The sequence below is a fragment of the Podarcis erhardii genome (assembly GCF_964252035.2).
Source record: "Podarcis erhardii genome assembly, chromosome: 1".
NCBI classification, from domain to species: Eukaryota; Metazoa; Chordata; class Lepidosauria; order Squamata; family Lacertidae; genus Podarcis; species Podarcis erhardii.
The window spans coordinates 79,261,452-79,273,838 of record NC_138497.1 but is presented as its reverse complement, the minus strand read 5'-3'; the positions used below and the strand labels follow the sequence as shown (position 1 = coordinate 79,273,838).

Below are 12,387 nucleotides of genomic sequence, written 5' to 3'. Positions count from 1 at the left end.
CTGCTTCTTGCAATAATTACCTTTAGTTGCCTGTCTTTTTCTTGCTGGTGGTGATTCCCCCCTCCAAAGAGCTTGAGTTGTGCAATATGAACTCAGTATATATTTTATCATTTACTGTTATTTAGCTTTAGGATAGGGTTTATGGCTTTTAGTTGTAAGTCAAGCCTTTTTCTATTAGCACATTTGTCCCCCTCCCTGCTATGACTGCTGCTTATAATGTCATTGTTCACCTTTTCCTTTTCTTACAGCCTTTGACATGAAGAAAGATATAGATGCCTTAATAGCAGAGGAAAGGGCAGAAATCATTGCTAAGTATGAGAAGGTAAGAACCTTGCTTTCCTCCCACTTAATATGCTACCAACCAAAGATTTCTTTTCGCTTAACTGTCTGCAGAACACAGGAACTTGTAGTAAGTCAACCAGATTCAGAAAATAGCAATATGAGATATTCAATTTTCCCTTGATCAATGCCATCCATCTTAAAATCATCCTTATTATTTGGTTTTTCATACATTTTGGAGGGATGAAGGGACCATGGGGTCCTAGCAAGTGAGGGATTAATTGGCCTGTGTATTGACTATATACTACGCAGCTTGTTTTCGCTGTGTGCCCTCTGGTTCTGCAGCCAGACATGTATTTCCCCAACATTCTGCAGAAAGCAGAAACTTCAGTAAAGGGTTCAGGGTCTCAAAACACAATGATAAGGAAAGCTATAAGTGCTACAATTTCATTTCCCATCCTTGGTCCTTCTTGTCCATAATGTATAATCTTTTAAATGGTCCCCTCCAGTTTCATGCTGAGCCACAGGCAAAGAAGAACAGTGATACTGCAGTCATTGTAGAAATGAGGTACTTGCAACCAAAAACAACGTATTTGTGCCCAGTGCATATCATAGGCAAGACAGCTGCCATTGTACAAATATTAGTTCATACCCACCCATCACTTTGCTGACCTGCTTTACGCTTACAGCTTATAAAAGACACAAAATCAACCCATGGCTAGTCTTGGATGAGTAAAAATGACGTAAGAACAGATGGCATCATAAATTTTCTCCATTTCTTCTCAAAATGATATCATCTGTTAGTCACCATAGTGTAAACTATTGTGCAACCTTCTTTACAGGGAAGGCAGGAAGGAGCTCAGATTGATCCATGGGAAGATGCTGACTTCACTCTCTACAAAGTCACTGACAGATTTGGGTTTTTGCAGTAAGTTCCCCTTTTCTTGTCCTCTTCATTTTGCTGAAACTAGTGCTGAAGGCCGCAGTTGCATGCCTTTCACTGTCATTGTTGGGTCCTCCACCACTGTACCTTAGCCAAGTGCCTTTACTAGTACTTTTGTCCACTTGTGCAAGTCAGAAGCAGAGAGGAAATTACTTTCTGATGCTTATGAAAACTCCTGCCATGATAAGGAACAGCTAAGCTATGAGAGGGCTTGGTCCTTGGAAATCAATATTTCTGTTTCCTTTATACGGGCAGATTATATACTTAGGATGTAAACAGTTTCTGAAAAGCATGGAAATGCAGCAGTGTTTCAGCTTTCTACAGCTGCCCTTTAGAGGGATTCAAGTGTTCAGAGTGGGTAGCATTTTAACCCCTCTTTTTTGCCACCTCTATTATGCTGGTTTATGCAAATTTATACCTTTTTGTTTTATGTATTGTATCCATCTGTGAACAGGAGCCCAAGGGAGATCTCCTTTCTGACACTGTTTCCACATTTTCTGGGGCCAGGCATCATTGATCAAATGTGAAATAAAGAAATGGTCAAGTTAATCAGAACCTCCTTAGCCAAGTAGCAGACCAGTAAGCTGCTATGGGTAGCCTCCACCTAATGCATCCCATCAGTGCAAGAATTTTCACCTACACAGTGGAACTTCCTCCCTTCTTCACTCATACACACCCTGTGGGCTCTTCAAATCTGCTGTGGAGTGTTGGAGGAGCCCCTATAACAGATTTTTGGGCAGTAAAGGGAGAGAAGAGTGGTAAAATGTTCCATTGCACAAGCAGAAATCCTTCTACTGGTGGAATGAGTCACTTAGCGCTACTTTGGATACAATCCTATGTGTGTGTCCGTCCGTCCGTCCCCCCCCCCCCCATCATTTGAAGCATACCATCAGACCTTTCTGTACAGGATCACTTTGCTTGTACACTTCTTGCATTATGCATTGGTTCATTTAGAATTTTTCATCTTTCAGTGAGCATGAGCTACCAACCCGCAGTGCTCTGGAGGAGAAGGTAGGAACTGGGAGCTTTTCTTTCTCTGGAGTAATTGGGGGGAGGTGGCAGCTGCTGCTGCTGTGTTTGTTTTTCAGTAGCAAGTGATGAAAGACACTGCAATTATTAACATAAGAATCTTAGCTCTCCGGATAAATAATAATAGCTCTTCATCCCAACTTAAACACGCTTGCTTGGAAGCAAGTCCTGCTGATTTCAATTAGACTTCCAGATGACTGTGTTTAGGCCTTAGTCAGCCATGAAGATAATGGAACTTCACCACAAGGAAGGTTTGATTATATTTCCTCTGTATATTCTAAAATGCAGCACCAAAGCTTCATATGCAAAACTGGGAGGCTGCTTGCTGCAGCTTAGCTTGACCTGAGGAAGAATGGTCAGCTGCTGAATTCTTGTAAATTTTGCTGGCAATTATTAGAAGGATGGTTAGGCATTATGGATAAATTAGAGATGAGAAAGTGTGGCACTGTAGTCATTAGATCTGCAAACCTAATTGATTGAGGGAGTCTAAGCTCCCCACTCTGTGTTATTCCTGTCATTTTTAGGGTCAAGTCCATCATCCATCAAATCATTCAGTATCTTGCTTGTGGGTCATATGTGCTGTTACAGTTGAATGAAAGAGCATATGCCATGCTCAGAGTAGGTTTATGCAAACCTAGCTGTACAGCATTGTGTTAAGCCATATCATACATTGTACAGTTTGGATGAGATTCAAGATAATAATACTGAAGGAATAGCACAGGAGTGCCTAACCTCAAGCTCTCTAGATCCTGTTGGACTCCAGCTCCCATCCTTTTCAGCCAACATGGCCAAAAGTCAAGGATGATGAGAGTTGTAGTCCAGTAATATCTGGAGAACTAATGATTTTCTACCCCTAAAGTAGCATATGAGCTAAAATTTTATTTGGAACCTTCTACTTTCTATCATAAGGAATGAATGCAGTTGGCGAAATTCCTTCTTGTCTGTTTAAAGCTAAAATATTTAAAGCTAATGTCTTACATGTACCATATGACTCTATATTCTGATGGCTTGGATATCTAGCTCTTCCTTCTTTCTTGCTCACACAAATTGGAAATCAACTCTCTAAACTACACTTTCAAAATTCTTTTCCAGCAAAAACTTCAGGAGATTGAACGAGTGGACAAATGGCTGAAGATGTTAAGAAAATGGGGAAAATACAGAAACAGTGAAAAGGTGTGGAATTGTAACACATTTTAGTAGCATTATTCTAGCCTTTATTTTAAGAAAATGGAAGACTGAAGAGTGTATTGTGTCCTTTCTTTTCACAATTGTGGTGCTGAAAACTGAGTAGGACATTGAAGGCTTTGTTTCTGTCCTCTGGCCACTTTCAGCTATGTGAATGAGAAATGTGTGTAAATTTTTCAAGAAGATTGTTTGGGCCTCTGATTACAGCAGTACTTTATCACAGTTTCTGAGTCTGACTGTTCAGTAACATTCTGTGGTGAATAATGCTGCGTCATACTCAGACTAAAGAATAAGAATAGGCAAAAGGAGACTCCCAAATTGAATTGGAATTTATTAGCAAACCTGGCATTGTGGAATTAGGACTCTGCACATTCTGGGAATGGCTAGCTCACTACAGAAAGAAGCATACTAGACCCAACAGAGCAATTACAGAATGGTGGAGTGTTCATTTTGTGTCATTCACCCTACATATGAAATCTCAAATGCTTAGTGCTACAACCGTCCCATTGTAATTAGTGTTTGGTTGCATTTTAATAATGGTCTTTTCTGTGTTTTTAGCTTGTTCTATTTTATTTGTGTAAGTCTCCTTGACTAGGGAAAAAGCAGGATATAAATATAATAACAATGGTAAAAGTGGATCATTTAGTCAGCTGTGCCTAAGGCTTAAAAAAGTCCACCAGCCTTAAAGCATCGTATCATGCTGGAAAAGGAGCCCAAATATCAGTGCTCCTAGTCAGAGTTGTTCAACAACGTGTACATTGCACTAGTTTTGCTTGAATTGTAGGTTTCGGAGAAAAGGATGGGGGAGAGAGACCTGGATTATGATCAGTGGCATTTGGCAAGCAGTTATTTGCAGAGTTGGTTGTACTGTAATTTTAAGAGTGTATGGCCCCTAATCCAAATGAAGGAAAGTTAAAATGCTTCCTTCTTGTAAGCACCTTCTTCTAAGAAGTAGGTGAGCAGCTCTGGAATACCATGTAAAATTATTTAGCTCCCAGAGGTTGGTTTGTTTCAATTTGTTTTCTACATTTTCACCAAATGGTCTCAAAGCATTTATCAACAATAAAATAGCAATAAAAATACGGAATAAAAAAACATATACGAACATAATAAAATATCCAGAGCAAATCCTTTCAGTTGCCTTTGGAAATCCTTCCTTATTTCAAAACGTTAAGAGTCAGAGAAAAACACGAAGGGAAAGAGGGAATTGCTTTCTCAGGGTGGATTATTGTTTCCTAAAACAGTTTGTTTCAAAGTGAAATGGCTGCCCTTCTGTGATTAGTGATTCTCAGGGCACTGAGGCATTTTACAACTTTGATTTTAAGTGGATGAGAACTTCAGATAGATAAACTAGAGGCAGTTTGTTCATTATAATTTTATCTTGTTGGGCACTTGCGCCCAGCAATGCTCTGAAATGAAATATTGGCAGAGAAGTAGTGCTGAAAGCTATTTACTCTACATGCTATTGGGTTTGCACTAATTAAAAATCTAACTTTTAGAACCATAGCAAAAATTTGCTCCGTTCTCTGTAGATTTCTTAATTGTACAAGAAAATGCAGTTACCACTGATCTCTGAAGCAATGTGGAAAGGAATTTAACTAGCCTGGGATGGCCTTGAATCCTGGGGATCATATAATTTTTTGTACTGCCTTTGTACCCTGATTTAATGATCTACTGGTATTTATTGTGGCTTAATCTTTCCTCTGCTCATGGAATATTCCTCCCCCCCCATACCTTTCATTTTCTTTTTCTCATTGAATCAGTACATTCCAGTCCAGTTAGGAATACTGTAGTATTCAGATATCACACTGTACAAACATGGAATTTTGTAGTGAGCATGGAATAAAGGTACCCCTCTCCGTACGGGCCAGTCGTGTCCGACTCTAGGGTTGTGCACCCATCTCACTTAAGAGGCCGGGGGCCAGCGCTGTCCGCAGACACTTCCGGGTCACGTGGCCAGCGTGACGAAGCTGCTCTGGCGAGCCAGCACAGCACAGCACACGGAAACACCGTTTACCTTCCCACTATAAAGCAGTACCTATTTATCTACTTGCACTTAAGGGTGCTTTCGAACTGCTAGGTGGGCAGGAGCTGGGACCGAAAGACGGGAGCTCACCCCGCCGCGGGGATTCAAACCGCCGACCATACGATCGGCAAGTCCTAGGCACTGAGGTTTTACCCACAGCGCCACCTGCGTCCCATAAAAATCTCTCTGTTTGAAAAATGTATAGCTTTTATGGATACACAAATAAGCATGTTAATATCTGAACAAGTTCTGGTGAAACCATAGAAGCTGGGTGGTGTGGAATGGGGAGAATAGGATTTCTACTGAGCAGTTGGTAAAGGCTTCAGTGCCTTGCATAGTTCCTCTTTTTCCTGTTCAGAAGTAAAAATAATTATGTAAAAAGAGGTAATTGTATGATTCTATACATGTCTTAAAATGCTTCTGTTCCTGATACAGAATTTGTGTTACGTTGCTGCTACATTGTGTGTGTGTGTGTGTGTGTGTGTGTGTGTGTGTGTGCGCGCACACACACACACACACACACACACACACATTTGTGTATTCAGGTGCCTTATTAAAACAATCATGATTCAACAAAGAATATAAGTGAAACTTAATGCACTGGTGCTAGTCATAACAGCACCCATTTATTTCTATGACTGTACTGCAGAGTCTTTCCCACTGCTGGTCTATAATGAAAGAGCCAATGCTGGGGGGCGGGGGTTGTTGTTTGTTTAAAGGTCTGGCCTTCTCTATTATTATTTTTTAAAATAATATTTATTAGAATTTCAAAAAATACATAAACCGAAAAAAAGAAAAAAGAAAAAGAAAAGAAAATTTCAACATTTACAATCCATATTTTCAACACCTTCTTTCCAGAACTTCCCCTCGCCTCCCCTTCTTGTATTCCCTGTCCAAAAATTTGTTCAACAAGTTCTTCTTCTTAAATTCTTAACCTTAGATTGTTATTATATTAAATTCACTTTATATATCAACTTTTAGCATTTATACATCAATCATTATACTTAAAAACTTTTTCTAAGATCGGCCCAGTACTCCTTCCATGAATTCCCCATATCAATGCTAGTAACAACATAGAAAGAAAAAAAGATATAATAAATCAGAATATTTTAGTACACCTTTTGGATTTCCAGACCCCACCCTCCCTTCCCCGGTTTCAATCCCCAAGCCATTGTCCATTAGTCCATCTGTTATCAGCCCGGCAGTCTCACATCTGAGGCCCTTAAATCTCTCTCAGTCCCTCTCTGCAGGCTTCTGTTCCTGATACAGAATTTGTGTTACGTTGCTGCTACATTGTGTGTGTGTGTGTGTGTGTGTGTGTGTGTGTGCGCGCACACACACACACACACACACACATTTGTGTATTCAGGTGCCTTATTAAAATAATCATGATTCAACAAAGAATATAAGTGAAACTTAATGCACTGGTGCTAGTCATAACAGCACCCATTTATTTCTATGACTGTACTGCAGAGTCTTTCCCACTGCTGGTCTATAATGAAAGAGCCAATGCTGGGGTTTTTTTTTTGTTGTTTGTTTAAAGGTCTGGCCTTCTCTAGAATGCTTTATTCCTCTTATTATTCCCTAGATGGAGAGCAGGAATAAGTAAAAAAATTTTTTGCTGAATTGACAGTCACTTGTTTCAAGATTCTTGGAGCTTCTTGAGCGAAAATTAAATGGATCAGTGCCATTATATATATGTAAACACACACACACACACGGGCCGGATTCAACTAAGTTGTTGAAGTCAGCATGGGGAGTCCCGCTAGTGCAGTGGGACTTCCTCCCCTCTGCTTCCCCCAAGGGATATCTGACTGGGACATTTTGTTTCAGAATGACTAGATAATCTGTATAAGCACTGCCAACCTGCTACAAGTTTTGTTACATTTAAAACACACACCCACACCCCTCAGCAGTTTGTGCTAATTTACTTTACTTTTCTTTTAAAACTGTGTAGATGTTCCGCAGAGTTTATAAAGGGATTCCCCTCCAGGTGCGAGGCCAAGTCTGGTCACTCCTGCTGGATATTGAAAACATTAAGATGGAGAATGAAGGAAAGTATGAGGTAAGTCATATTTGGTTTCATACAACACAGAAGTTCATGGTATGGTGGGACACTAACCTGCCAACTGCTCAACTCCTCCCCCCCCCTTTCAGTTCAGTAAGTTTTTCAGCTCACTTTTTTCTTCTTCATATTTTAGCACTTAAACTTACTTTAATTCAAAAGTGAAGGAAGGCATTTGACTGTCAGAAATATGGCGTGCACAATGTTCAATGCTTCCCTTCTCTGTTTTAAAAAAGATAGAGAGTAAGTGAGCTCTCCCGTGCATAATTGTACAATAGGAGAATGCATACCCTCCAATGAATGAATGAATGAATGAATGAGAGAAAAAAATGTTTTTTAAAATGCTTATCAAATGCTAAATTGTCCTAATTAGTTATGTGACCAAAGTTATCCAGTTGATGACCATGATACTTCTGCAATCATATTCTACACAGCAGTGAATCACGCCCAGGAGGAAGAATTTCATTTCCCCAAACACAAGACTTTGCAAACCCTAATGCTGAAAATCTGTCATATCCCCAGTACAAAAGCACAGTCTTGAAGAACACGCAGACTGTATGTGATAAATGAAAAATATGAGTGTGAAAACCTAAGATTGTAAAAGATATTTGTACTTCTGTGAAACAAAGTATATTTGACTGCTAAAAAGCTATGCAATTCATATTTTTGGGTCCAGAGATCTCTTGCAGTAACAGAAATTTCCTTGTGCCCTACCAAAGGCAGCCCTACCAAATTATCTTAGTTTTCCTCTGTCTTCTTGCAGCCCCTTGAATTGCATTGTGTGCCATTCCAGAGGCTCATTGACTCTATGGAACAGCTTGAGGGCAGGCAAGGGGTAGTAGGAGAGGAACCAGGAAAGCCCTACTGCACAAGCAGAGTTTTGTTTATCTAAGGATTCTATCCATTGATTTCTAGGCTGCGCTTCCTTTTAATAAAAACAGCATCATCTGCATCAATGACCAGTATATTGGGAACTGTGTGCTGCATAATATGGAACTTGTGAAGAGAGACAGAATAATCAGACTAAACACCAACCTTCATTTTATATGTTACTCTTAGTTATCTATCATGTTTTTTTTCTGGAGATTTCTCCCATATGTTATTTATGATTTTTAGCCTTTTTTATATACAAAAAATAAATTAAGTAAGTAAATGTCATTTAAACAAAAGTGTATATAACAGGTTACAAGGTAGCTGTGTTGGTCTGCTGTAGTCAAAACAAAATAAAAAAATTCCTTCCAGTAGCACCTTAGAGACCAACTAAGTGCTCATACCAATAACAAACTTAGGATTTTGTTTTGTTTTGTATATAACAGGATTTGCTTTACCAATATCTCACTACCTGTTTAATCCCAATTTTAGGGATTTTTTCCTTAGTAGCAAGCCCTTGATCAACAATAATTTGTCACTGACACCCCTGTAAGAATTCCACTTCTAAAAGCAGGCTTGTCACAGATGCAAGAGATTTCCTGTCCTCTGAAAAATTTGGAGCTGTCCTGTTTTCTCCAAGGTTCTTTCCACAGCCAGTGTTGTGTTTCATAATATAAAATCCACAAAGGTGCTTCTTTTGAAAGCAGCCAGTTCTGTACTGTAAATGAGAGTGGTATTTATTAAGAAAAGCAACAGCATTTTGAGGATTTTTTTTTCTTCAAATGGCCCATGTCATTTCCCAAATAATATGCATATGCCACAGTTAGTATGGACCAAAACTTCAGAGAGAACATGTGACTGCCACATGCTCTCTGAAGCCAGAGTGGAGTTAACAACAGGGTACACAAATAATTCTCTGTAGAACCCTCTTCCTCTTTTCCAGGAGTCGTCAGAAATGTTTGATGTGCAATGTTTAATAATTCAGATAGTTTCTTTCCTCAGAGCATAAGAAGGAGAAGGACGCTTTGTCTGTGAGAATCTGTCAGTTTCTTATTTTGTTGAGCCATTGAGTTCCATAAACAATGTTTTGTCAGCCTATCCATGGAACTTGGAAGTATGGACATAAGACTCCAGTTGGTTACAAAAGAGCGTAACAAAATCAGTTCTTTCAAAACATCCAGATAGTTGCAGAGTATAAAGTAATTACATGCTGCCTATGAACACATGACTGGCGTGTCACCGATCCCAACATTTCCCAGTAACTACTTCCACTAACTAAAACAGCTGTACTTCTGAGGCATGGTTATCAAGAGAATTATCTCAACTATTGCCTTTGCATCCTGTTCAGGGATGTTCCCACCTAGCCATGTCACACAGCAAGTGATTAGAATAAACAAAAGTCACAAGCAGTTTAACTAAGCTCCTGAGGGGTCTGCAATAAACAAGAGACTCACTGTATAATAGGCTTTTCATGAACATAAATCCAGGAAATCGGCTCTTCATAATCCTCCTCATCCTTCATGCCACCTGAGGCCAGAAATTAGCTCTTCGTGATCTCAAAGAAAGTCGGAGCCAGATTTTCATAAGGGAATGTGAAAGGATTGATTTCCAATAAAATCTATGGGCCTTTGTCGTCCAAACTATTTTAAGCAACTCGCTACTAGAAACAAAGATTCATGTTGCTTTGGCTACAGCTTCATATCCAAATCCAGCACGCCTTCATCTATGCAAAATACATTCTATATGCCCCTCTAGATTGGAGTTTATGTGTCTGACCAAAGTGTGTGCACACACTCTTCCTTCTCTGTCAGCAATCCATTTTGCCAACTCAGGACTATTTCCTTCAGTTTGAGTTTTCACAAAGGGCATCTGTGTGTTGCTTCCATCAATGAAAGTGTAATGCATTATCCATGTGCTTCTTTGAGGGCAGACACAGAAGGTTATGTTGAAAAGCAGGAGTGTCTGGCATGCAAGTAGACTGGCTTATATAGAATATGGTGAACTTCCCAGCATGTTCCCTTGAGTAAAAATAATAACATAAGTGACCTGCAGTTTGAAAAAGACTCTGGGAAGATTGGGAAGATTTATGGGGTGGGACTTTTGTGGGATATGGCAAAAAGTTACATCAAGACAGTTAGCCTAAGAGATAACTGTAAAGTATTTCAGAATGTTTGCCTGCATTTGAATATTGTCATAGCTTGATATCCCCAGATAAATGAACAACAGAAAAGCCTCTTTTGAGTTATTTGGTTAGTTAATAAATAATAATAATAATAAAATTTTTTATTTATATCCCGCCCTCCCCAGCCGAAGCCGGGCTCAGGGCGGCTAACAACACTAAAGTTAGTTAGTTATTACACTTATATCCCACATTTCCTCCAAAGAGGTCAAGGTTCTCCCCTTTCCCATTTTATCCTCACAAACACCTTATGAGGTTGGTTTGGTTGAGAGATAGTGACGGGCCCAAAATCACCCAGCTAACTTAATAGTTGAGTGGAGATTTTAACCCTGGTCCTAGTCAAACTCTCTAATCCGGCATTCAGGGTTCTGATCCAGCTCTTGGAGCATTTTTTTCTAACTCTCCCAAGACCCCACAAGATATTATTGGTAGCATTAGGGGGAAAAGCGGGGAAATAAAGTAGACACACTAGAGCCCCAGCACCCTAGTAAAGGATGCAAATTGCTTCCTCCCTGGCCAGACATTTGCTGGGAGCCAAGGGGATGATTAACGCCCCCCCCCCTTCAACTGATCTGTACAGATTGGCTGTGTGCTATTTATGGGTTCACTCTCATGTATGTGAGAGTGTGGGCTGGCTACACCTACAACTGGTATGGAGCCCCCAGAGGGTTACTCAAGGGTGAATATGGTCCTCTGGCTAAAAAAGTTAGCCATACCCGCTCTAACAGTTAGTTAGATCACATACATAAGTAGATTTTCCTTACTAGTAACACCTCTAATCTGACGGCTTTGTTATTCCAAATTATGTGCATCAACTTCAGTTAGTGTTTTCTGTTGTCTATGTTGTTAAGCCACCCAAAAGCAGAGATTCAGATACTTCTAGATACTTCAAAATATTTTCTTAATGCTTTAACCCATCTTCCTTCATGCAGAAAATGAAAGAACAAGCCAAGAGTTTCTCATCAGAAATCAAGCAGATAGACCTTGATGTCAATCGCACCTTTCGAAACCACATCATGTTCCGGGATCGCTATGGAGTAAAGTGAGTTTCTCATGGATCTTCCCTCCTATTTTTTTTTTTTTAATAATATTTTTATTAAGTTTATGAAGTACAGAAAAAAGAAATAAAGACATAGATAGAAAAATACAGTAGAGAGATTACAAATTTCCATAATCCTTTTTTCCATCTATTGGACTTCCCCACATCCTCCAAACCCTGCATTCTCTGTAGTACAAAATATCAGCAATTTGTTAACTTATTTCCAGACTTATTGTATCTTTCATTTTATCATGTTGCCTAATTTCAAAACTATTGTAACCCAAATCTTATATGTTTTAACTTAAACATAATAAAGTTATTTCATTATTCCACCTTTAACTTCTTGTACCTTAATTTCCATTTCATTAATTTACCAATGCTGAAGCAAGAATTTCTAAAAAAAGCATTTTTTAACATTCATACAACTTGTAATGTTTTTTCAAATAGTCTTTAAATTTTTCCCAGTCCTCCTCGATTGTTTCTTCTCCCAAGTCTCGGATTCTGCCAGTCATTTCAGCCAGTTCCATATAGTCCATCAACTGCGTCTGCCATTCCTCCAGCGTGGGTAAATCTTGTGTCTTCCAATGCTTAGCAATCAGGATCCTTGCTGCTGTGGTAGCATACATAAAAAAAGTTCTATCTTTCTTAAGTACTCTCTGGTCCACAATGCCCAGAAGAAAGGCCTCCGGTTTCTTAGGTAAGGTATATCTAAATACCTTTTTTAGTTCATTATGAATCATCTCCCAAAAGGCCTTCACTTTCGGGCAAGTCC

The 12,387-nt window shown here is 39.3% G+C and overlaps 2 protein-coding genes across 3 annotated transcripts in view; one reads left to right on the top strand and one right to left on the bottom strand.

Moving 5' to 3' along the window:
* The window catches only part of RNH1 (ribonuclease/angiogenin inhibitor 1), a 184,820-nt gene that overhangs the window by 89,603 nt on the left and 82,830 nt on the right, over nt 1-12,387 (bottom strand). The window lies entirely within an intron of this gene.
* LOC309337557 (uncharacterized protein) overlaps nt 1-12,387 on the top strand; it is an 89,436-nt gene that overhangs the window by 64,334 nt on the left and 12,715 nt on the right. For both annotated transcript variants that reach the window (XM_081854138.1, XM_081854137.1), the window contains exons 3-8: nt 249-322; nt 1,122-1,207; nt 2,194-2,233; nt 3,344-3,424; nt 7,420-7,527; nt 11,509-11,618. In XM_081854138.1, the coding sequence (XP_081710264.1) occupies nt 257-322; nt 1,122-1,207; nt 2,194-2,233; nt 3,344-3,424; nt 7,420-7,527; nt 11,509-11,618 (491 nt within the window). In that variant the 5' untranslated portion in view covers nt 249-256. The remainder of the gene's footprint in view (nt 1-248; nt 323-1,121; nt 1,208-2,193; nt 2,234-3,343; nt 3,425-7,419; nt 7,528-11,508; nt 11,619-12,387) is intronic.